This window comes from Silurus aristotelis, assembly GCF_946808225.1.
Source record: "Silurus aristotelis genome assembly, chromosome: 21".
Classification (NCBI taxonomy): domain Eukaryota; kingdom Metazoa; phylum Chordata; class Actinopteri; order Siluriformes; family Siluridae; genus Silurus; species Silurus aristotelis.
The window spans coordinates 9,994,086-10,019,899 of NC_139594.1; the positions used below are offsets into that span (position 1 = coordinate 9,994,086).

Below are 25,814 nucleotides of genomic sequence, written 5' to 3' on the forward strand. Positions count from 1 at the left end.
TAGTCAGCCTCTAAGAGCACTCCATACATCTGAATTATTCCCTCATTACACTCTTAGAAAGCATCCATGGTGCTCTTTAACGAGTTCGTATTGTACCACTTATAGGTTTCTCTAAAAATACTAAACAATATGCTTTCATATGAATTACCCAAGAGTTCACGTGACTTCACCTTTTATCCGAAATCGGATCTGGTTTTATATTGTGATAAATTTGAGTTGTGCAACTAAGCTTCTTGAGCAAAGAATGTGATTCACTGCTTACCATGTGTACCAAAGGAACGTGCAGTATGTGGAAAAAAGAAAACAGCTGTCCACATACAAAGATCTGATGTGTCATCACTGGATCTGCAGATCTACCACTCCATTCCCCATCCTGCTTTTTTCTCTCTTTTAGACATGTCTGTACAACTGTATTGGTCTTGCTCCAGGCATGAGTGAAGAATATGACTCACATTTATTGCAATCAGATGAGAGTAGAACGGCTCTCAACACCTTTTATGTACTCTGTATGGGTGACGATGATGTTTCATATGTACATTAAGAGGACTATTAGCACATTATACTGTACATTGAATTAACAATGCATGACAGATGGTGAGGTTTTTTTTTCTTTTTTTTTTTTGCTAGAAACCTTTTCATTAAAATGCAATAAAAAAATCTATTTCTGTCTATTATTACCCATTATTATGTTAGCTAAAGAGCTGTCACAAAGTATAAAGGAAGGGATATATGTCAGGAGGCTCTAAGATTTTTTCATGAGTGTTGACACATTTATTCATAATTACCCATATTAGATATTTGAGTCTGACGGACTAGAAGAAGTTGTGGTCAGTTTAATCCATTTTTAAATGAATGTGCTTCCTTATAAATAAACACCGGTGCATACAGAGTGAAACAACTGTTGTAAACATTTTCTAATTACCTTACTGAGCAAAATAAAAAAAACAATTATTTGTACGTTGAATATGGCTATTTTGATCAGATCAATATGAAGACCGGAAGAAATTGATGTTCAGTTGATAAATAACACAAGAAATTACATCAACAGCTATAATATTTTCATTATTATTGTTATAAATAAGACATACAGTAATTCAAATAAGTTTAAATGTCTTATTCTATTACTACATTTCTATGTATGAACCAAGTAAAATGAAAGTCAGTAGGAGTAAGACAGAGTACATGTGTGTGAATGAGAGGGAGGAGTGAAGTGGTGCGGTTGCAGGGAGAAGAGGTGGAGAAGGTGGAGGAGTTCAGGTACCTGGGGTCAACAGTGCAAAGTAATGGAGAGTGTGTTAGAGAAGTGAATAAAAGAGTGCAGGCAGGGTGGAGTGGGTGGAGAAGAGTGATAGCAGTAGTGATTTGTGATAGAAGAGTATCTGCAAAGGTTTATAGGACTGTGGTATAAGAAATGAGTTTATTAGAGGGACAGCGCATGTAGGACGTTTTGGAGACAAGGTGAGGGAGGTGAGATTGAGATGGTTTTCACATGTGCAAAGGAGGGACATGGGGTGTGACATGGGGAAGGAGAATGCTGATGGATGGATGGAGCCACCAGGAAGGAGGAAAAAAGGAAGACCAAAGAGGAGGTTTATGGATGTGGTGAGGGAAGACATGCAGGTAGTTGGTTTGAAAGAGGCAGATGAAGAGGACATGGGGTATGGAGATGGATGATCCGCTGTGGCGACCCCTAACTGGAGAAGCCGAAAGGAGAAGAAGATTATAAATTGAAAGTAAAAAGAAAAAATACCAAAGATATTTGACCGCTTGTCAATACTGAAAAATACCATGGTATTAGCAGGATAATTTATAGCTTGGTGTGTGTACAATTATTTTAATACACTCAGTCAGGTGGTTATTTACTGTGCAAATATGTGCACATATCCACCCATGCATTATCTACTGATGCATATAGTGTATATTACTTTGATACATTATTATTATTTGTCCCCACTTAACCATTCCTTTCTTTCAATAATAATGAACCAGAAACGTGTTTAAGATCATAATGCTAGCTGGAGTCAGCGGTATTAATTAAGTGCATTTGATGTGCTTTGAAAGACAGTGGCTTCCCTCACTGTCTCCTGGCCCTGTGCTGTTAGAGCATTTTCATCACAAAGCCGTCATTGTTTTTGCACAAATGTGCTTTCATTTCCCAATCCATCCCCATAACCACATAGCATCCGTCCCAATGCATCAGTTTTCAACTTGTGTCTCATCCAAATCCTCTTAGATACCTTTCTGTCCAATAGATTTTGAATTTGTTCTGCTTCGTGTCTTAGAAGAGCCGTGAGAGATTAAGTATGGGGAGTTTGGATGTACCACATGTTGTTAATGCTCCTGTCACATTTTGATGCTTTGAACATGTGTGGGCCAGGCAATGTGCCCAGAGAAGGGGCAGGGGTGTATTTGTGCGAGTGTGAGGGGGGTCTGCAGGGTCTGACAGGCCAGCTAGAATCTTTCGCAGCCCTGGGAGCAGGCTTGTCTCTGGGGCATCAGGATTAGCACAGTGCTGGGCGGAGCAAAATTTGCAGCATTGCTGCATCATCCTAGCCAGAGTAGCTTTGCATCACAGCACTGACAAACCAACAAAGACAACAACCATGTGAGCCTTTTCAATAAGCAGGTAACCAGGGACATGAATGATTAAACCACATGTCTAATTACCCCTTGTGTGTTGTTTTGTTTTTTTCGTTCTTTTTTTTTTTTTTTACAAGGATGAGAGAAGGTGAACGAGGATCAAGGCTAAGTCATTCCCTCAGTGATGTTATAATCGGTTTTATTCTGAGAATGTCAAATCTCTTTTGAAAATGTATTTAAATTTTAATTAACATTAACGGTTAGTAGTCGAATGAATTCAACTATTAAGCTTCAAAGCTGCAAAGGTACTGTGTGCTTTCATATTCATTTACATATATATTTACAATATTTTGCAGAAACACTAATGCTAGCACCATTATCTGAGAACATCATAAAGCTACAAGGGAGTTTGTACAGAAGAGTACAAGTACAGCACAAGTTGAGGATTTTTTGGAGATTGTTTGGGCAGCCAGGGAAGGTTCATTCAACCACCTTGATGTCAGGACAATGAACAGCTTTCATACATCTGCTTTGTCTTGAAGGATGATGGGTCGTTTTGAGCTGACTTGAAGGGAACATAATGAAGAGTATGGTTAGTATGGTATAGTTAGGATTTTTTTTGGCCTTGTAAGCAATTTGTGTAGTTACAGGAAGCCAGCATTTGGAATAAAGCAATGGGGTAATGTGGCAGAACTTGGTTGAGGTCAAAAACAAAACATTCTGGATTAGTACAAGAACAGAGGATTGATAGAATGCAAGAGAAAAGCTTCAGTAGTCCCAATTGTAAAAGGATCGACATGACTGTGTCCAATTAGGAACATGAGCAGAAAAGAATAGCTTTTTGTGCAGAACTACCCCATGGTTTTGTCTAATGTTGGCTGTCAGTCACAACATATAAACCATGGAGAGGTAACAAGTGTCTCTTTGTAATGCAAATAATAGAAGGAGACACTGTCAGTATTTTAGAAAAATAAATCTGTACCCTCATGAATAAACATTCTATTTTTATTTAAACACATTTTCTTCTTGTTTATAAATGCACAACCTATTTACTATGTGTGCCCAGTCGATGTGTTTAACATAATAATATATTACATTTAAGAAACATATGCCCAAAAGCTCTTCATCTGAAGTTTTTCCACAAAAAAACAGTGGTGAAAATTGTTACCCATGTACATGTTATATTCATCTGTAGCGAACAAATGAAATAGTTGCGTGATGTTACGCAGTATAGAGACCATTGTAATGAGCCTGCGATAATCCCTGCTTGGATGCAGTGATCTTCTGCTTTGAAGTGAAGTGAATCCAAAAAAAAAAGATCTAAAGATAAAGGATGAATCTTATCATATCAAATAGCATTCTAAATATCATTTCTCCTGACATAAAGCAGACCCATTTATCTGAAGGAAAAAAAAAAAAAAAACATTCACAAACCTCTTTCAAAACTGATTTATCAACATGATCCATTTATCCATTTTCCATACTGCTTATCCAACACAAGGTCTCAGGGGAGCCTGAACCAATCTCGGGGATCTCAGCGAACAAAGCAGGAGACACCTTGGGCTGGGTACAAACCCGTTAAAAAGCACAATCACATTCACTACAAATAATTTGGAAATGACAGTCAGCCTACAATGCATGTCTTTGGACTGGGGGAGGATACAGAAGTACCCAGGGGAAACCCCTGAGGCACAGGGAAGGACATGCACACAGGCCAGAGGTGGGATTTAAACCTTCAGGGTAATCATTTACAATAAATTAACAATAATATTTCTTTCCATTTTAGCAACCAGTCAAAGCAACAGTTTCAACTAAATAGTATTCTTAGTACTAGAATAATGATGTGTTCTTGCTGGAGATTATAAAAGCAAGGAAGGGCAAGGCAAAGGCCCTACAGACCCTTGCACACTTGTTTAACTTGTCACCTATTATTCCAGTCAAATTATATTACAAACATAAAAAAGATATGCTTTGAAAACTCACTCTGCTGTGCTATTAACATTCTTTTGAACCAGAACTGGATCAGAGAGGTCACAGGATCAGCGATAAACACTGGCGGCAGCATTAGACGTCTCCTCCCACTTTCTCCCTGGCGCCCGCCCACTTTGTCTCTCAGCATTCATTACGGGTCAAAGGAGCACTCATCATTTTCGATGTCTCTCACTGTCTCTGAGTCATGCAGCAAGCCTTTATCTGTCTGACATCAACTGATGTGTTGTGAAGAGTCAGGTACTTCCCTCCCTCTGCCCTTCTAATGGGACTGATGGCTGTTGGTGTCAGCTGCTATATTGCCCTACCTCATCATAATTACTGCTACTGCTGCCTCTAAACGCATGATAGCAGAGTAGTTTGTAGGGCTCACAATGAGTAATCACTTACCAAACTGATTGCTTCTCTCCCTGCAGCAGCACAACACTCGTAGCTTTAATCAGCACACCATGCTAGCAATCGTGGCCAGTAGGAAGGCGTGTGTAGAAAGAGTTAGCGTAAGTAATTTGTGTGCCGGACCATTTGCTAACACCTGGTGATGCATATGGTTCCATTGGGTTAGTGTGAGAATTTTATTTACATTCACAATGACACAACCTGTATTCAGATTTAAAACCATTTTAAACCATTTTTATAGGCTTTTTATGTTGTTGTTTTGTTGTTCTCACTTTCCAGTGTTCTGTATTGTTGAAAGATTTATGATCCAACTCTTGATGTCATACAAATGATGATGGGTTCCCCTTTTGAGTCTGGTTCCTCTCAAGGTTTCTTCCTCATAACATCTAAGGGAGTTTCTCCTTGCCACAGTCCCCATGGCTGCTCATCAGGGACAAATTCACACCATTCACCCTAAATGTTGATTTCTGTAAAGCTGCTTTGAGACATGTCTGTTGTGAAAAGCGCTATAGAAATAAACTTGACTTGACTTGACTTGTTTGTTATACCAATGAATTTAATTGATAATTTTTTCTCAAATATAAACATAATTTTATCTACTTCAAGCCTGTCCAGGCAGTTGCTAAGGATGAATGAAGAATAGCACATAGCAAGTTTTCTTGAAGTTCCTTATCAAACAGACTATTTATTAAATCCTGAAAGTTTGACCCTGACCAACATGACCTTTGAACTTTTCTGTAAGTCCCCACAAAATATAGTGTGCCTCCTTTTAATATCTGTATTTGAATCTGTTTAGACTCTTCCAAATAATGTGTTCTCATTCGAATACTTTCCTCATTCCTAAGCATTAATACTCTTTGTATTCCAGCAGGTCCTGGTTATCGAACTATCAGCGTCATCTTTGTCTGACCACAATTACAGAATCACTTGTGTTTTTTATCAAATTCATAGAAAAAGCCACCCCAGTCTAACCCTTATTTATATCAAATCACTCCCCGGGCACTTCTTTACCTTTCATCCTCCAAAACTCCCTGTGGGGTTGAAGAAAAGATTTCGAAAATCTTTTTCCCATTTTTATTTTCTTCAGCTGTCTGGATCTTAGCAGAGAGAGTTAAATGAGAGTTAAAACAAGTCCAAACCCAGAGACATTCTCTCCATTCTCCAGGGAGGCAGTTTTCTTCAAAATGTTGGTCTATATATCTTCCAGGCAGTCACTCTCTGACCTGAGTCCTCCTGGTGGGCTGTCTCTCAGGGATTTCTGAGCAAACCTGCACACCGACACTGTCTATATTTCTTACGATGAAAATTAAAAGCCAATGCTTGTCCTCAGACTGCGAGTGTGTGTTCAATACCCGCCTGGGTTTATCTTAAATAAATCTTGCTGTGTGTGTGTGTGTGTGTGTGTGTGTGTGTGTGTGTGTGTGTGTGTGTGTGTGTGTGTGTGTGTGTGTGTGTGTAAAAGCCAAAGTGAGCTTTCCTCAGAGCTGCAGTGCACCATCCTGTAGTATTTACACACAGATAAGGCAAAAGTTCATGTTTAGAGATTCCTGCCTTCTCGGCGAATGCAGTGTACCTGCAGAGTGTGATTTACGAGACTGTCTCCCTCCGAGGCCTGGTGGACACAGCTTAAGGCATAGGTGTTTGTCTGTTCATGCTACTGCCTTGTGCCTGTGTGTGTGTTTGTGTGTGGGGGGGTTTGATTGGTATCCAGCTTCTTGCCTGTGGCTCTGCAATCCAGATCATTGCTTTGCAGCAGTCCCCAGGCTCACGCTAGAGCCTTGATATTAGATACCGGTGTTTTACATACAGGTGGGCCCAAATACTTTCCATACCAGGGTGCGTGTATGTGTGTGTGTGTGTGTGTGTGTGTGTGTGTGTGTGTGTGTGTATATGTGCGTGTGTGGATGGGTTATATATGCAATCATTCATAATGAACTCCCTGGATGATGAGCTCGCATCCAAGGCCTTCTGTATTTTTACTGCTTTTTTCTTTACTAAATGTTTTGACATGAGCCAGGGAGTTATGCAAGACTAATGGTTTTCGCAGAGGGACTTCAGTGTGCATTGCAGTGCATTAATGCAAGGAGCAGACCATCATGTCAATTTGCCCATAACCCGCTATGTCCTAGTGGAACCTAATTTCTTCCTACAGTCACCCCCTCGCATTATTTTTGAAGTCGACTTGCTGGAAAAAGTAAGGAAATGCATCAGACAAGGTCGGTTTATTTGACAGCTCCTGAGTTATGCTTGTCATAAAATGTATAACATGCCTCAATAATGCATGCATGATGAAAGGCTGTATGGTGTACCATACAGTATAGTAAATGTTTCTGTAATTTGTAAGATTTGCCCAAGGCAAAATGTCCTGGCCCCTTAGCTCACAGCTGAAATGTTGCAGGGACAGCGGATAGTTGCTTTTACCCAGACTGCACCAGGAACTCTCTGAAATGAGCCGTGGTTAACCCTGAACCTCCTACAACTGCCCATTTGTCCTCATAATTAACCCACTCATAACATAGATCACTCACTGCAAGCCAACTTAGAGATGCCGTGTTTTAGTTTAGCTTTCACACACACACACACACACACACACACCATATGCAACAACAATAATTATGTGTTAATAGCGTCTCAGAAGCAGACTTATTACATTTCTCTTGCAGCAGCTTATTCTCATATAGAAAGCCACACTGTGATTTGCCATGTATTGTGTATTTATTATGTCTTATGGTCACTTTGCTTCCTTGATTTAGCTTAAATGCTATTGCCTCACCACACACAGCTCTGGCACCACGCCATCACGCCGGGCAATGCCAGTCAAGTGCTGTATCATTCAGCCGAAATTCACTACGTGCAATTAAAATGGCAGTGACAGTTTCATAATTACATGAGAGGATCTTTTATGATACTGATAAGCACTAACAAAGATGAAATGATCCCTTACATAAATTCTTCTTATACTATGTGGTGAGCCATAATGAAAAAAAAAAGTAATCTGATAGAAATAATTAGACGTTTTAAAAAATGCAGTAAGCATTAAAGAGTATATAAACATGAACGAATAGTAGAAGTGAGATGCATTATTTATTAATTACTGTCTAAAAGTCCTAAGATGATATGCTTCACTACGAATTAAAAGTTGAATGTTCATTTATCACAGTAACCATTGAAAGCAATGAAATGAAGAAATAGTGATTAACAGAGCTGAGATTCTTTCAGCCTTTTCCAAAAAAAAAAAGTCTTACTTTGTTCAGAAATTAGAAAGTAGCCTAATTTATTGCATTATATATTTAAGACTGCAGTAATATAACCAGTCCAGATTTTGAAATAATGATGTGTATGCTGAGAGCAGTGGAAAGTTGAATGTTGGTCAGCTAGTGCCAATATAACCATTACAGCATGGATTTAAACTTTATTTCTTTTTCATTTAGCTACAATAATTTCTATTTGAAGATATTTGAGTTAACTCGCTAACAGAATATTATGTTTTACTACAAATAAAAAGGAAAGCATTTATTCATAATGATAATGAGAGGGCAATAACCACTAAACCAAAGGCACAAACAGGAGAATGAATGCCAGATGGGCAAAAGTGATAAATGTCATGTTAGTTATAAAATGTATTAAATTAATTGATAAAATTGCTTCTTCTCAAAGCCTTCTGTGACCAGCACACAATGGTCATCACTTCATCTGTAAGTTTATGTTCTTGGATGAGGGTAGATAGCATTCCTTCCTTTTGTGTTATACTGTACTGCGATGCAGCATGAGTGGCAGCTTGGAAGAAAATGTGCCTGAGTGACTTCAAGTGTCTCAGGAAGCACATGTTAACCTTTACCCTCCATGGCTGCTAGCTGTCGAATGATAAGGGGGAGCTGGCTGGTGGGTTCGAATTTACCAAACTGGGGAGAATTTGGGGTGGAAATAATTATTATTTGGGATTTGTCTGGCTTTCCCCATTTTGATACATTTCCCACACAATGAAGCCGAATGTATACAGTAAAATATATACAGTGCATGCTACTGGATATATGGTATATGTATACTATATGCCTGGAAGAACTCCTGTAAATTCAAAAAGCCAAGCAAATTACTCGTTTCATAATACACAGCCAGACAGTAAACTTCAAAACCCATGACGATCCATTAAAACCCATGATCATCCTTTACCCATTTACATTCACCAGTGATTACATAGCGCTTTTCTCTATCTCCCAACCCCATTCATTTTTATACACCGTTAAGTCTCACTTCACACCAAAACTTTTTGTGACATTATTGAACCTTTTGCACTTTGGCTGTTTTTTGGATGTGGACATTGCTTGACATTGTTTTCACATTTACTCCATTTGCTTGCCCAGTTCATGTCTGTTTGCCATTGGCATGACTCTTTGCCTGTTACTGTGTTTGCGTATTGCATTACCCATCAGATTTGTTTGCCAGGACTTTGCTTATTTATTTTAGCCTGCAAATGCCCCCCCCCCCCCCCCCCATCAGCAAATGACTAAAATGTGTTGTAAAATGTGGAGACTTAAAAAAAAGAAAAATTGTTCTGCCTTCAAATATGTTAATATACAGAGCCTTTGAAGTGATAATGTGGATATTTTAGGTACAACATACAAGAAAATGAATATATTGAGGCTGAGATAAAACAAGAAAACCACTGTTATATTTCAAGGCCGCAAACTAAATATCTCATGGTCACAAATGATTATGAGGGATTAAAAGTCATGAACAGGAACTATTTAACATGTGATAATGACTTAATATGTTTTGGATCATCCTGCTTATTACATGACCTTCAGCAAAAAATAAGTCTATTCACATTAAGACTCACTTACAGTGATGCAAGTTAATGTTATATTTATGTTAAAATACCAGTCGTCTCCATGCTTAGCTTTCTGTGACCACAGTAGTCTAATTGAATTGTTTTCATTTGCTCTCACTCGTTTTAAAATACAATACATGCTAAAAAGCAAATAGGTCTGCTTCATTTGTAGATTATTATACTGACTATTAGTAAACCAAAAAAAAAAATAAAAATTGTCACTTAAGTGACTGTATGAATATCCAGTAATGGTCCTTAATGTATTTTTTGCAGACACCACAGAAACCAAAAAATTGATGCAACTGCTGACAGTCTGTCTATGAACTATGTAAAGTCTATGGTCCTGTCCTAACCTGCCTTCCTGCCTTTCATTTGTGCTCAAATGAAATAGTGAAATAGTACTGAACACCAAATTGCAAATGGGTTACTGGCTTTAAAACAGCATTCAGGCATTCCTACATAAATGCATCAATCCAAATTGTGCTACACTGAATATAAAAACTCTACTGGTCCCTGTTAATATGAAACCAAGATACTAAATTGTCAGATTTTTGTACACCTTTAATCTGATTATAGAGACCATTAATTTTTTTTAATGAAAAGTAACAGAAAAATAAAACATTTATAAAACATTTATGCACACTATTTTATAACAGAGCATTTGATAATCAGAATCACATCACTGATGACAGGTTTGTGAAAAGTACACTGAACAAAATTACAAATGCAACACTTTTTTTTTTCCCCATTTTTCATGAGCTGAACTCAAAGATCTAAGACTTTTTTTCTGTACACAAAAGGCCTATTTTTCTCAAATATTGTTCACAAATCTGTCTAAATCTGTTAGTGAACACTTCTATGTTGCTGAGATAATCCATCCACCTCACAGGTGTGGCATATCAAGATGCTGATTAGACAGCATGATTATTGCACAGGTGGGCCTCAGGCTGGCCACAATAAAAGGCCACTCTAAAATGTGCAGTTTTATCACACAGCACAATGTCACAGAGGTTGCAAGTTTTGAGTGAGCGTACGATTGGCATGCTGACCACAGGAATGTCCACCAGAGCTGTTGCCCGTGAATTGAATGTTCATTTCTCTACCATAAGCCGTCTCCAAAGGCGTTTTAGAGAATTTGGCAGTACATCCAACCGGCCTCACAACCACAGACCACATGTAACCACACAAGCCCAGGACCTCCACATCCAGCATCTTCACCTCCAAGATTGTGAGGCACACCTGTGCAATAATCATGCTGTCTAATCAGCATCTTAATATGCCACACCTGTGAGGTGGATGGATTATCTCGGCAAAGGAGAAGTGCTCACACACTTTACAGATTTAGACAGATTTGTGAACAATATTTGAGAAAAATAGGTCTTTTGTGTACATAAAAAAAGTCTTAGATCCATGAGTTCAGCTCACGAACAAAGATTCAGCAAAAACAAAAGAGTTGCGTTTATAATTTTGTTTAGTGTACTTTTGAACATGAATGTGATCCTGAAAGGTTCATTCTAAGAACCCTCATATTATGATGATGATCTAGGTTACTGTTTAATTGTTTTCAGTTTTTCCAATTAAGCAAGCATTTGTAAAAAGCAAAAAAAATCACATAATTTATTTTGCTTGAATTTATTACAGAACAATAAAAAAACCATGCAATTTTTAAAGGGTGTACAAACTTTTTGAAATTCACTAGGCCCATCATTATTTCTTTCCAAAAACACTGGCATTTTGTTGCATTGTTTGGTTTGCTGTATGTACAGTATTTACAGTAGTTTCCTTTTTAATTCCCAATAAGACGTGGACAATATGAACAAAACTATTGTGTAACTTAAATCCTTGATGAATTCATGTGCAGTTCTTTTTACACTCAACACATTTTTTCATAATGATGAAATTATTATATGGTTGCTTTGACCCCCTCCTGTAATCACCTGGCTCTCCAAGGCTGGAACTGCTGACACATGATAAGAGACAGGCTTGGAATTCAGGAGAGAGAAAAAAAAAGAAAAAAGAAAAGGAAAGTCTGTACAACAAAGGTTGAACATTGGCTCATGAAAGCTGAACTAACGGCCAGTTTGAATTATCAATACTTAAATGAAAACTGGCTGGATTGTCTTTTATTTATGCATTCGTTTGACAGTCGACAATTTAAAGAATGTGTGCAGTGTGAGAAGGCCTTGGTTTTGTGAAAGCTAGTTGACAAGGAGGAGAAAGAAGAGTGCAGAAAGTGGGTGTCAGTGTTAGATCTTAGGATTCCTAGCTGATGGGGCATGTATCCAAATGCCTGTTGCTGTTCAGCAGCTGGGAAATGTAAGCGGAAGCATGGGGAGGTTCAGAGGGGTGAGGAAAGATGCTCGCTGATCTAATCTCACCCTATGAAGCTAGTGCAGTAACGTCCTGCCGGTGTGTCATGAAAGAGAGGCACAAGTGTGTGTGTGTGTGTGTGTGTGTGTGTGTGTGTGTGTGTGTGTGTGTGTGTGTGTGTGTGTGTGTGTGTGTGTGTGTGTGTGATTGAGTGTGTGTGTGTGTGTGTGATTGAGTGTGATTGAGTGTTTGATGTTCATACGTGTAATGTATTAACTTCACACTCCTCTGTTTCTTTTGAACTGCCATGTTTTTGTCTAGTCGTGCTAATTATTAACAAACAAAAACTCTCAAAAGAAAGTACAATACATGGACTAAAGTACTGGGACACCTGGGGTTTTTTTTCAGCCACATGTGGTTCCTCCACAAACTCTTACTACAAAGTTGGAGGCACATAGTTTTATAAGATGTTTTTGGTAAAATGTGGTAAAATTGTTTCACTTGAACTATGAGACCCAAACCTGTTCCATCATGACAATTCTCCTGTGCACAAAGAAGATGAAGATATGAAGATATGATTTACATGGGCTGGAGTGGAATATCTTAAGTGGCCTGCTATAGAGCGCAGGAACTTATCAGTACCTGAATTTACTAACACCCTTGAGGCAGAATGATCACAAATCCCCACAAGCACTCCAAAATCTAGTGGAACATTTTCCCAGAAGAGTGGAGGTTATTATAACAGCAAATAGGGATTAAATGTGGAATGGGATGTTCAAAAAGCACATACCGATCTTATGGTCAGGTGAACACAAACATTTGTATATATATATATATATATATATATATATATATATATATATATATATATATATATATATATATATATATATATATAGCAGTTCTTGTCTCATATAACACAATAATCTGTTTGTAAGGATCAGTATTATTACATGACTCACTAAAATAATGTACACTGTATGACTTTCTAAATGTTGTATATGTTGTGTTAGACTTATTCCATGATGCAGTTAAATAACTGTATATTTCTGATTCCTCTAAAAAAATATGCAGTGTTTTCAGCATTGTCAAGTCCCTAGACTTGTTTTAATCACCCGGCTATGTATGTCAAATGTAAAGGGTCTTTTGCAAGCGTTTAGCTAAGAAAGTCTCACTTCACCTCTAAACTATACTCCAATTCCCCAGTCCAAATCTGTACCGAATGAATTGTGTCAGAATACAAATGAACGGGTGCAGAAGTCAAGAGCTCTGCTTTTTTTAATGAGGACAAAAACCTATCAGCACATCTAACCCTTTCCGCTTCATTTACTGCCTCTGTCTCCCTGAAGTCTTGTGTTTTTCTTTCTTTTTGCATTGGTGAAATCTCTCTCATCGCCTTTTCTCCATCGCCCTCCCCTTCTACGGCTTCCAGAATTGAAACCTTCATGTTGCAGAGAGCTGGATTTCTCTCGATGGAAAGGTCACTTAAATAAATAAATAAAGAAGGAGGTATCAAGCCACCCCACACCCTCACTCAGGCTGTGAAAGCTTTCTTTCTGCTTCTGTCTTTTAAAGATTCATTTGCTCAGAGGACATTGGGGAGCGTTAAAAAAGAGGAGTAGAACTTCACACTACACTCCTACTCAGTGACCATGCCAGCATTAGTCACGGAGTAGTGGTTCGATTCCCTAAATGCCTCAGGCCCTGTAACATCTGAGCTCGCTTCTCTGGAGTGAGCAGACTCTGAACATCTTATCTGTTGGAAGCTGGAAATAGATACAGTGTTATGAGAAGAATTAGTATTCGCCAACTTGAACAGAGGACAAAATGAAAAATGAAATTCTTCTATGTAGTCTCAAGATATTATAACAGTGTTTTAAAGGCATGCTTTGTGATATAGATATTAATATATACCAGGACCAAAATACAAATAATCCAACAAATAACAATGATCATATACACCGACCAGGCATAACATTATGACATTTTAACATTATGACTGGTGAGTGAATAACACTGATTTTCTCTTCAGCATGGCACCTGTTAGTGGGTGGGATATATTAGGCAGCAAATACTTTACACGGGCACTGTGTAAATTTACTTGAATCTTTAATCCAGGACATAAGATGACAGAGTAATTCTTAGGAAACCATGTAATGTCTTGAAATGACAATCTAGCTCTACAAACTGGATTTGTAGAAAGCATGATCTTTGAGTGTATGTTCTCTAACAAATAAAAAAAAAAACTAATGGCAAGAGGTCACAAATGTCAAGAAAACAGGTCTCTCTATCTTCCAGAAGTCAACTTGCCCTCCACCGTTCCTTTTAACTGCTATTCCTTAATCACATTATGAACTGATAAAACGGCTACCTGAAACCACTTAGCTATCTTCTTATAACGTTCTCCTGCTTTGTGGGCAATAATTATTTAAAATCTTCAGATTGCTAGGCAGCTGCTTACAGGAGCCGGTGGCTTCTGATTATTAGATATATTTGAGGAGGCAAAGCTTTTACATCACTGGGCATTTCCTAATGATGACTGTGAATTAGTTGTAGCTTTAACAGGCTGATCAAAGTGTCTTGGGATGCCCAAGTGTCTGTATGGTGCCCCCTTGCCAAAATTATACAAAACAAAAGAATATTACACTAAAATCGCTTGGAGATCATGTTTTATTCAAATATAACTATTTACAGTAACAAATATTTTGGGATGCCAGGGATGCCGAAATTTCGAATTTCTGCCATGTATATATATATATATATATATATATATATATATATATATATATATATATATATATATATATATATATATATATATATATACACGTATATATCTGTGTGTGTGTGTGTGTGTGTGTATACATATAATTTAATAAAGGTATTTGTAAAACATAACAATTGCTATAAGTGTTGATTTGTCTTCATTTTCTCCTAAGGGGGTGTTAACTTTTGCACTTGACTCCACTTTCATTTCTTAGTTGGCTTATAAAAATCTGCATTGTTGTGGGGCAAAAAATCTGAATAAACACTCATTTATAAAAAGAAATTCAAAAAGGATCTTACTCCTTAGCCCTACCCATAAATCCACAACCTCTCCTGTTGAATTCCTCTGTTAATGTATCCGTTTGTTGAGGTTTTCCCATAAGGGTGTGTTTAGGCTGTGGGATTGTCTCACCGTGTTCTCTCCTGTACCTGCTCTGTATCACTGCACCCAGGATTCTCTGGGAATGCAACGTGTTACATCATCTCATGTGGCCTTATCAGGCTGTGAATCAGGGTCTGCTAGAGGACTCTCAAAGGTTGTTTTGTCTCTCCCTGATCTTAGAACTCTCTGCACCCATGATGTACCTCCTTCAGACAAGAGTATTTGTTTACAGCGGCCTGAATTTGAGGGTTTTTATCGCTGGTTGAGACGCTGTGTGTGGAAAAGGAAGTGCTTTAGCACAGGGACGCTTATCTGCAACAGGGAACAAAAGCAAGTTCTGTAGGTAATCCGCCTTTCTAACAACATCAAGCTGCTATGGTTTAATCAGTTACTGTCCCCCACTTGTAAAAAATAAAGAAATCTTGAGCAGATTTGAAAGCTGTGGTTAGGTATGATTGATAATGATCATTATTAAGTCATTATAATGACATTTAATGGCCAACTCCAGCCAGCAGGGTGGCTGTGGTGTAAATGAGCAGCAGCTAGTAAGGGAGCAATGCAAAGAACTCATCTGAACTATTTATGAAGAAATAAACGTTTTTATTCAATTAAGTATAGAGTCGATTTCAATTAGTACCGTGTGCATTGCCAGGACTCTCTTCATACTGACCAAATCCAATGTAGGCCAACATCACAAGCAACTGTTAGACTTTTGTAAAAAAACAAATGTTCACTTATACGTGAATGATGAAATACAATCATTTATTTTCGGAAAACATCATTTAAATGCACAAGGCAGATGGCACAGCGGGTAGTGTTGCCATCTCACAGCTCCAGGGTCTCCAGTTTGATCCTGAGTTTGAGTTACTGTGAAATTCACATGATTTTTTTCTCGGTTTTCCTCTCACATCCTCTCGAAAAACATGTATGTAGGTGGCTTAGCAATGCTAATTCACCCCTAGGTGTAAATACGTGTGCGTGTTGTTCTGCGATGAACTTCCAAACCAGGGTAATAAACAGGATAAAGTGTTTGAGCAATATCGTGTATCATGGTTGCTGTTTTTTATGTTTTATCTTTCTGTAAAGTGATATATACTGCACAGAATGTCCTCAAAGTCTCCTTCAGGTAGTCCATAGGGGACTACTTATGAAATCATCATGGCAGTTGTGCCTTTATCAGTGGATGTTTGGGGAGGTTCGCATTTTGTTTGTTCCAAAACACCTCCAGACTTTTTCAACTCATTAAGAATTTTTCCAGCAGTGTCATGCATGACATGCTTGCCATATTCCCCATTATAGTCTATTGCAACCAAGCGACACTTTCCCAATCCAGCTGTGAGAATGATTTCAATCCTTTTTTTTGTCAACAAGGTTTAGCACTAAAAAGACATTTTTGCTAAACACAAAAATATTATCCTATGTAGGAAGACTTTTTTGACATCCTGTGGCTTTTTACCTGCATGTAGCCTCGGGTTACTGTGCTTTTATGCTTGCTTTTAACCCCAGGGTAGGATGTTTCATACTTGAAATTTAGAAATGACATTTTTATTCAGGGTGATGAGATCCAGTTCTGAAGGTGGGTTAGCATCTCTTTTTCCATTTTACCACCAACATTCTGGTGCGCATTGTGCGGTGTTAAAATGTTATGACCATATGATTAGCAACAGACCTACAATTAAGAAAATTAACGACATGTATTTTATATAATTTGCTTGGTACAGTCACAGAAACCAGCCGTATTGTGGTTTAAACATTTAAGGGGGAAAAAAACAGTCGAATGTTGATAGAAAACAGATCAAGAGGAGACAGTATTATTTTTTAGTTACAATCAGATCAGCGGTGGTTAGTGTCACCACAAATGTGCAGACAAATCGGAATGTTAAGCCAAAGCGCAGGAATGTAGTGTGAAAGGTCAAATTATGAATAACCGTGATGTATTGTTATACCTCCGTAAAGCAAAAGCAGGGTGAAGGTGAGGTAACCTGGGATTCTATTTATATTTACAGCATTTGGCAGACACTCTTATCCAGAGCGACTTGTGGTTATCTCATTCATACAAGTTGAGCAGTTAAGGCTTAAGAGCCTTGCGCAAGGGCCCAATAATGGCAGCTGGTTGGTGCTGGGATTAGAACCCATGACCTTCTAGGGACTATTTCATATATGATGTGAAATAGTGAATAAATATGACGTGATTTTTTTAAATTTATTTTCGTTTTCGTCCACATTCTGGTTCAGCTCTAGTTTTGTTGTTATATTAAGCTTAGGGCATGTAAACTGTTTAATGTGCCTTACGCACTTTACGTAGCTCGTCTATTACACTGTATGCACTCCGGTAATGAATGGGTGTGCGCAAAAGCTCCGCCTCTTCCGGTGGTCACACGGTCCATCCAATGAGAGCGCACCATGCAGCGCGATGGGACGTAACGTAAAGCCGCCGTCGTGTCGGGATTGGAATGTAAGAGAGTAACAATCGGAACAAGTGAGCAAATGGTGATTAGGAACACGGGACTGAGCAGCTCGGGTTTTCACGGCATATTTCCCGAGAAACAGAGAAAACAGGCAGCGATACAAGGCGCAAAGTGTTTTGATTTATTTATTGCATTTCCCTCTGCCTCCGTGCTGGAGATCTCATGGAAGGATTTACTTCTTGCGCCTGATTGTCGGAAGAAAAGACAGGAATGAGTAGAATGAGAGAATCGTGCGCTCAGAATGAAGTGACCTCCGGTTTTCCCAGTATGTGAAGGAATTAATAAGTGATCGGAGCGCTAAACTGGGATCATCCAGGTGGGAAAATAATTCTCTTCTAGTGTGTGAGTGGACTTTACCATTATCACCATTATCATCCTGATCATTATCTTCTGGGATTAAAGGTAACCGAGTGCGCTGCGAGCCTCTGATGGAAGTTCAGAGATAGCGACTTGAGGTCCGTGTAAATCTGGTGTGGGTTTTTTTGGATGGTAGAAGTAAAGCCGCTCAGCAGGTTTGTTTACAGCCCACTCGGATATGTGGCGCGCTGAAATGCTCCTTCTGCTCAGCTGTGGGAGAGTGCGGGAATAGCCGGTAAAGTCGCCCACATGCGCTGGATCAGCGGCTCGGCACGGGATCGGTATCCGAAGCAGAGGGAAGCTCAGGCGGCTCGGGAATCCTGGGAGGCTGGAAGATGGCGGAGCGGCGTGGCAGTAGCTGCAGGCGGTGAGAGCCGCCAAACTTCGAGATTTGTTCGCAGACGTTCGCAGGGCCCCGGCTCTCAGGACCCATGCAGGCCAAAAAGCGCTACCTGGTTTCGCTGCTCACCGGCGCCTTCCTGCTCCTGCTCTTCTACTTCGCGGGAGTCCCGGTGTCCCCGGGTGGAAAGACCCGGCATGAGCGCAGCAGCCGCCACGGCCACCGCCGCTCCGAGCAGCCGTGGCCGCACTTCTCCGACCCTTTAAACTCGTTCAGCCCGCGGGACCAAAGCGACACGGATGAGTACAACATCCACACGTCTCCCCGGCAGAAGCGGGACGTGCACGCCAGCGTGTATAAAGGCAAACGCTGCCGCATGGACTCGTGCTTCGACTTCTCGCTGTGTCGCTGGAACGGCTTCAAGGTCTACGTGTACCCGCAGCAGAAAGGCGAGAAGATCTCCGAGAGCTACCAGAACATTTTGGCTACGATCGAGACGTCCCGATTTTACACGTCCGACCCCGCGCAGGCGTGTGTCTTCGTGCTCAGCTTGGACACCTTGGACCGGGACCAGCTCTCCCCGCATTATGTGCACAACCTCCGAGCCAAGGTTCAGAGTTTGCCGCTGTGGAACGACGGCAGAAACCACCTGATCTTCAACTTGTATTCGGGCACCTGGCCAGACTACACGGAGGACCTGGGGTTTGACATTGGCCAGGCCATGTTAGCCAAGGCCAGCATCAGCACTGAGACCTTTCGGCCACGTTTTGACGTGTCCATCCCGCTTTTCCCCAAGGAGCACCCAAAAACTGGTGGTGAGAGGGGCTTCCTCAAATACAACACTATCCCACCTTTTCGGAAGTACATGCTTGTGTTCAAGGGCAAGCGATATCTCACTGGGATTGGCTCAGACACCCGGAACGCTTTGTATCATGTTCATAATGCAGAAGATGTGGTTCTTCTGACCACATGTAAACACGGAAAAGACTGGCAGAAGCACAAGGATGCCCGGTGTGATCGGGACAACGCGGAGTATGACAAGTAAGTGGTGGATGGTGACTTGTCCCAATGCAGGATGGAACCCTGGGATGGTTACACATTCCCATCGCTTTCCTGTGGGCCTGTGCAAGCTTCTAAAAATGTTAAGAATTTAGTCCAGGGCCTGAGGGGTTGGTGGTGGTGGTGGTGGTGGGTTTCATCTTCGTCCTTTGACACATTACACATTTAAGTTATTTTGAAGGTCTACTAGGAATTCAGGGTGTTTCAAAAGTTTTATTACATAGGGGAAATTAACACTTTTTTCCAATTCACACTTTATTAGCAATACATCCTCTTCACGTCTTCCAATCTGGTTATTAACACATCTGGAGTTAACGCACGTAATCGCATGTCCATCGCAGCCTTTTAAAAGCTTCCTGGTTCAGCCATGAGAAGCGTTCAATACGTTCTTCTCAGCATCTGAATATACCATCACCTGAGTATGAAACATTTTGTCCAAAGTGTTAATTATAGGGACACCTTGCAGATCAAAACAGCTGGAACTGTTTCTGTAATTAACACATTCTGTGGTTTGGTAGAACCCATTTTATCACACATTCTTTCCAAAGCTTATTGAATAAACATCCATTAGCAAGTGAAAGCAACGGTACACTGCACATTACATCTTGTTTAAAATCTCAAGGCGAGCAGTATTCGAACAGAGCTGTAAAAGTGCGAGCGTTTCAACGCATTCGAATTCACTTTTAGTGCCTATTGACGTGGTGGGAAATAATCCTTGAATGCCTAGAGTAGGTCCTTTAAGGACCCTTGGTCTCTTACTCATTCCGCCGGCCACTTTTTTACGTCTTTCCACTGAAGGAATTTCTCTTCTCATATTTCACTCTCTTCTCCCGGCTCCTGATGCGGCAACTAAAGTTGGATATGCTTGGACATGTTTCATTAACTTGAGAAATGAGCAATGTTAATATCTTATGGAGGGAGAACTGGTATTTACTCTCCCTTTTTTAATACAGTGCACCCAAAAACTTATAAAGCCTTCATAACTGTGAAACAAATTGTGCCATTATTCTGATAAACATTTGCTGCAGTTAGGAATGTAAGCACGTGTTGTTTTTAGCAGGTTTAATGTGGCCTGCTGTCAGAGTGAGTGTCCGGAAATATTCATTTTTTTTTTGTGCTTTCTGCATGTTGAGCCGCTTTATTCACAAACCTGGTGTTTGTTAAAAGCCAGCGAATGCTGAACATGTATTAAATCCGTACCGAGTTCATAGTTCATATTCATCACCGGAATCATGCTCCAGAGTTCTCTCACTTCATGCCGAGTGTGTCATCGCACCTGGGCTAGGTTGCTGCTCGTCCTCCCACTTGTGCTTAGCCATGGCACTAATGTGCAGGGATATTTTTGGCATCAAAACCTTACCTCCCATGGCACTGCAGAGGTGCTGCTCAGCAGGACACACTGATGTTAATTGGTGTGTGTGCGTCTGCATATGTGTGTAGGGAACAGCTGGTGGGAACATGAGCAAGCTGATCCAAGCAGAAATGCAGCGTCTGATATGGTTTTGCATGTTTTTACTGCTGCTTTATATATTTTTTTGTGGGGGTCTGGTGAAGGGAAACTGGTGGAGTTGATGAAATTAGCGAATTATTTATGACTTTCATCCTTCCGATGCTTTCATTTGACTGTGTTCTTAATTAATGCGCTGCACATTCAACCCAATATAAATCCACCTGCCGACGTTAAACCCCTCATCTATTCGGTTTGTGGTTTCAGGTGTTTGGAGCTGGTACACAATTTCACACACAACCTTAGTATAAGGGCTAAAGTCGGAGTTGGCTCATCTACAGTGAGAACTGTCCCAACATTTTGACCAGCTGACTGTTTTCCCAGTGTCTCATTTCGAACAGTATGCTGCACACTACTACAAATAACCTCGAGTATTACATGCATTATGTCACTCAGTGGTTTCAGTGGTGAATCCAGCATGGTGTAGCTGCCAGTTGGTACTTCCTCCAAAACACAAAGCACCGCTGGCACTTAGGCCTTCTGAGAATTGCGATCAATCTCAGACTTTTTCCATGACCAGAGTTGTAATGGTTTAAGCAATGCTTCGACTCCATTATCTTTTGCGTCCCACTATCGCTAGGCAGGCTACAATTCAGATCAACCTCTGCCCTGCTTATTTTGATGTATTGGTGGTCCAGCTGTGTGTCTACCACACATGTTGTAGAAATCTGGTGCTGGAGGCCAAATCCCTCCATTTACCAAGCTGCAGTAGGTCTCCAGTGCCATGCATTAGTAAACAATGGAATCATTCAGATCATTCAAAGGCTCACATTGGCCACTTCCTAAGCTCAGAAAAGCGCCGAAATCCTAACCATCTCAATGTGATTTGTGGATGTTGTCAAATTGAGCAGCTACAGATGGAGGAAATGATTATAAATCCTTCGTCCATGCTGGATATTCAATCTGGCTGCTCGTTCCATCTTTCTCTTGAAACCATTTTCTTCAGCTCAACAGATCACGTTTCCTGGAAAGTGAATCATTGTGCAGACGTGGACTGATATTTGTAGTGTAGAGGTCCAAGAAAATGAACTTGGAAAAAGCTGTTTAATAGTTAACTAGGTTAAAGTTAACCATAGTTGTTCTCCTCTGCTGGTTCAGTGGTGGTGCTTCCGGCCAGTCGAGTATGACTATCGTATAGCTCTGGTTAGCTAGCCTCCTCACCCCCACCCCCACCTTATGGTGCATTTCGATCACGCTTTGTCATGTCAACCACTTCTGACAAGGCAAGTTAAAATTCCTTCTGATCATCTTGTGAAGAGGAAGAGAAAGTGTTTGAGTATCAGTTGCCCATGGCCATGTTTGATGTTAATTTGCAAGAATTATTTGGTGGAGTGCTCTGTTCTCGATTCCCTACTCTGCACACTTTGTTTTAGAATTGCCATCTTTCCCTTTGTGTGTAGGGAGCCATGGGTGTGTGTTTTATTATTCTTTTACAAGCTCATTTTATGCCAGTCTTTTGATCATGAATAAAAATAAAAGCACTCTGTGGTTACTTGTGCTTTTAGGACAGTGTGGATTGTACCGAGATTAACAAGAATGTTCGTGAAGATTTGTCAAAATTCAGTGTGTACCAGAGGCACAGTCCCCCACTGCTTCTGTTATTTGTTTCTGCATGGTTATTGCATTAATAAATAGTGTGTGTGTGTGTGTGTGTGTGTAAATGCTAATGTGGAGCTAAATAGCCCAAATAGTGTTTTGCTTAATTACTGATGGTTGATTATATATTTCTGTGTATAATGTGGTGTGACTGCTTTATCTTAATCAATGTATCTTTTTTTAATTGTGTCTGTATGAGAGAGAGAAAGAGGGAGAGAGGGAGAGGGAGAGAGAGAGAGTATGTGTGTGTGTGTGTGAGAGAGTATGTACAAGTGTAGCTTCACTTTAGTCCTATAAATGATAAGTATTTATAAATCACTTCAATAGATTTCTCTAGACAGATCGAGGCATACACAAGATCTCATTCTGTATACTTTATCATATTGCGCGTTTGTGTTTGAATAGCTGGCACTAGCCCTCGTTGTGATGTTTGTGTGCGTTCTGTCTCGTGCTCATCCACATTCAAGGGGATTATCCTGTTGACATTCCCCTGAGGCAGAAATGATGAGGACAAAATCCCTGACTCAAAGTGCTCGATGTCTGCAGAAATATAATTTGTAAGATCACAGTTTTATTTCCTTAATCCCACCCAACCTATCCGGTAACTGCTTGTTGAGGTACTGGACCGATTCTCTGACGCTAATTGGTATCGATGTAACCGCACCTTGAACAAGTTCAGAATTTTTCAGAAATATGACCAACTTTTGGTGTTTATTTTACCACAGTGCTGAATGTGAACTGCACAAGATGCTAAATTGTAACGTCATACATGAATCTCACTGCTCTGCTTTGGAACGTATTCATTATTCCTCACCGTTAATTGTTGCTATTATAAAACACGCATTTTATTCCCCCCGTTTCCTGGTGGAATTTGGAAATTATGTAAAATTATATCCCAGCTATGTCAGGTATGCACTGCATAGCTTTCAGTATGAAGCTGAAGACTCTATGAGAAAAGCATCTTGTGAGCACATAATAGTCGTTTGAGTCTGAGGGAAAGCCTGAAGTGTTCTTTTTAGAAAAGCAGTCATCATTGTGTCTTGGAATGCATGTTTCTCTACTTACTAGGTTTCTACCAAGTTAGCCGGATGTTGCCTTTTGCTTATTAAATATGACTCTTTGAGATGACAAAAAAAGAACTATCTGCAGCCAGCGAAATTCAGACCTCTGTCTCCTATAGGCATGGCTGGATTTGACTGACTGCTAGCGTATTGAAACACTGTCCACCATAAGGAGCAGCAGTTAAGTTTACAAGGTTTAGAAGACTTTATTAAAGTGCCTTTTTTCGTTTTCGTTGCCTGCCACGTACCCCTTGATGCTCATATGTGGAATATAAAGTGGTAAAAGTCATTCTGAAGCAAGTGGCAGGCAGGCAATTGGCTTTTCCCTTTGAAAAGTCCTTTACAATGCCAGACTGTTGATTAGCTCCCAATTGAGGACTCTTCTGAGAGGAGAATTTCCTTGCTGTGTCTTTGAGATCAAAGGACTCGTAAGGACATTTGTGTGGAAATTGTTTGTGCCATGTTACTTGAAAGGCATGTGTCAAGAGGACCGCAGGCTCACCAAAATACTGTTGGTCAAATACTCCAGTCAAGTAAACGGAGGAAAGAGGTATTTACATTCCGGTCACGATTTGATGAGATTTATGATGACTGCACAGAACTAGTTTGATTTTAAAATATTTTAAATTCTACTTGAACAATGTTTGAAAAGGCTTCTTTTCTTAATCCAATACATGTACAAATCAAAATACTAAAAAATGCTCCAAATGATGGTTTAACATTGTTAATTATGACGTTTGATAACATCCGATTCGGAATTATTTCTCTGGTGTATTTGTTTACAAAGTGTCCGACATTGGGACGTAATAAATAATTGAAACCTAAGGAGCCCATTAGCAGAAATGAAGCTCCAAAGTCAGTTAAAATGACAGTCTTTGCCTATTAAAGAGTCGTTGTTCTGTTATAACTTCACAAGTGCAGATCTCGCAGCCTCAATCTGAGAGAACGGGATCACATGACCAGCATGCCATTTATATATTTTAACTTGATGGGTTCTGCAGTTTGGAACGTCTGGTGTTCAGACAGTGCAGTTTGCATTTGATGTATTATTAATTTTAATGGGTCGCATATTTTCACAATGCACATCACAATTTTCATCATAAAGGGTATTGCGCTGCAACTTGTCACAATATTTCATTACACCTCGGAGAGATAATACTTTCAAAAGCCATTTTACCAGTCTAATTTCCTGAGTGCTTGTTTATTTATTTAGCTGTGCTTGGGAATCATGAATCATAGCCTTATGAGAGTGAGCATGTTTCTCCTTACATCCATTTAATACTCAATAAAATAGTAATAACCTATTAATAGTTTTAGTTTAATAGAAGAAGAAGAATCGTGTGAATCCGACCAGTGTTGCAGTGACATTAAGTAGTCGAATTCTGGCCTCTATTTGGTCCTGACAGATCTTTTTGTGCTGGTTCGGGTTTTCTCCAAATTGTAAACAAGGATTCCAGGTTTCACCTAAACAAGCCTCTTTCTCGTTGCTGATGTCAGGAAGCCGTACATGTTATTTTCTTTGCTTAAGAGGTGCTTAGTGTTTGATGGATTTTGTGGGATTATGAGGGCTGAGGGATATAGGATGTAGAAAGTAAACAGCGCTCCATATTTGCTCTCTTTATGTGTGCTAGCTTTTTTGTTTTGCTAGTTGATTGGCTGGAGTTGGTTTTGGGATTCGAACGAGGCATTGCTCGAACGCCTCATCACACTGTTCCTATTTCCAACATGTATTTTTTTCTCACAGCTTTTAGATGTCACTTAAATCAGGCTCAACTTAGCTTTCTATTGCATGAACTCTGTGAAGCAAATCAAGCGGGGACAAGACTCCATGTCTGCCTTACTCTGAAGCGAAGGTGGGGAGCATTGTAAACAGCCCAAAGGGCCGTTTTTCAACGTCCGCTTCACTACCATTCATCACCCTTTAGGAGCTCTGTCCATTACTGTCAGTTTCTCAACTTGCAGACTGCAAAAATAATAGAATCAGTGTACTGCTGGAGCATTTTGGAGCATACAGTGCATTTCAAAAGTATTATTGACCGAAGAATGCGAGGGTATATTTGTGTAAGCTGGGGAGGGGGCTGTCTGTGTTAAAAGAAAGAAATAAATAAAAGAGCATTTTGTTCAAGTCCTGGCTAATCAAGTGGCTTGTGCTATTTTATGACTTGATTTGACTTC

The 25,814-nt window shown here is 39.9% G+C and overlaps 1 protein-coding gene across 1 annotated transcript in view; it reads left to right on the forward strand.

Annotated features, from left to right (window-relative positions):
- Positions 1 to 17,449: 17,449 nt before the first annotated feature.
- ext1b (exostosin glycosyltransferase 1b) overlaps positions 17,450 to 25,814 on the forward strand; it is a 71,712-nt gene continuing 63,347 nt past the window's right edge. Inside the window, exon 1 of the mRNA XM_083524055.1 lies at positions 17,450 to 19,457. Coding sequence (XP_083380181.1) covers positions 18,508 to 19,457 — 950 coding nt within the window. The 5' untranslated portion in view covers positions 17,450 to 18,507. The remainder of the gene's footprint in view (positions 19,458 to 25,814) is intronic.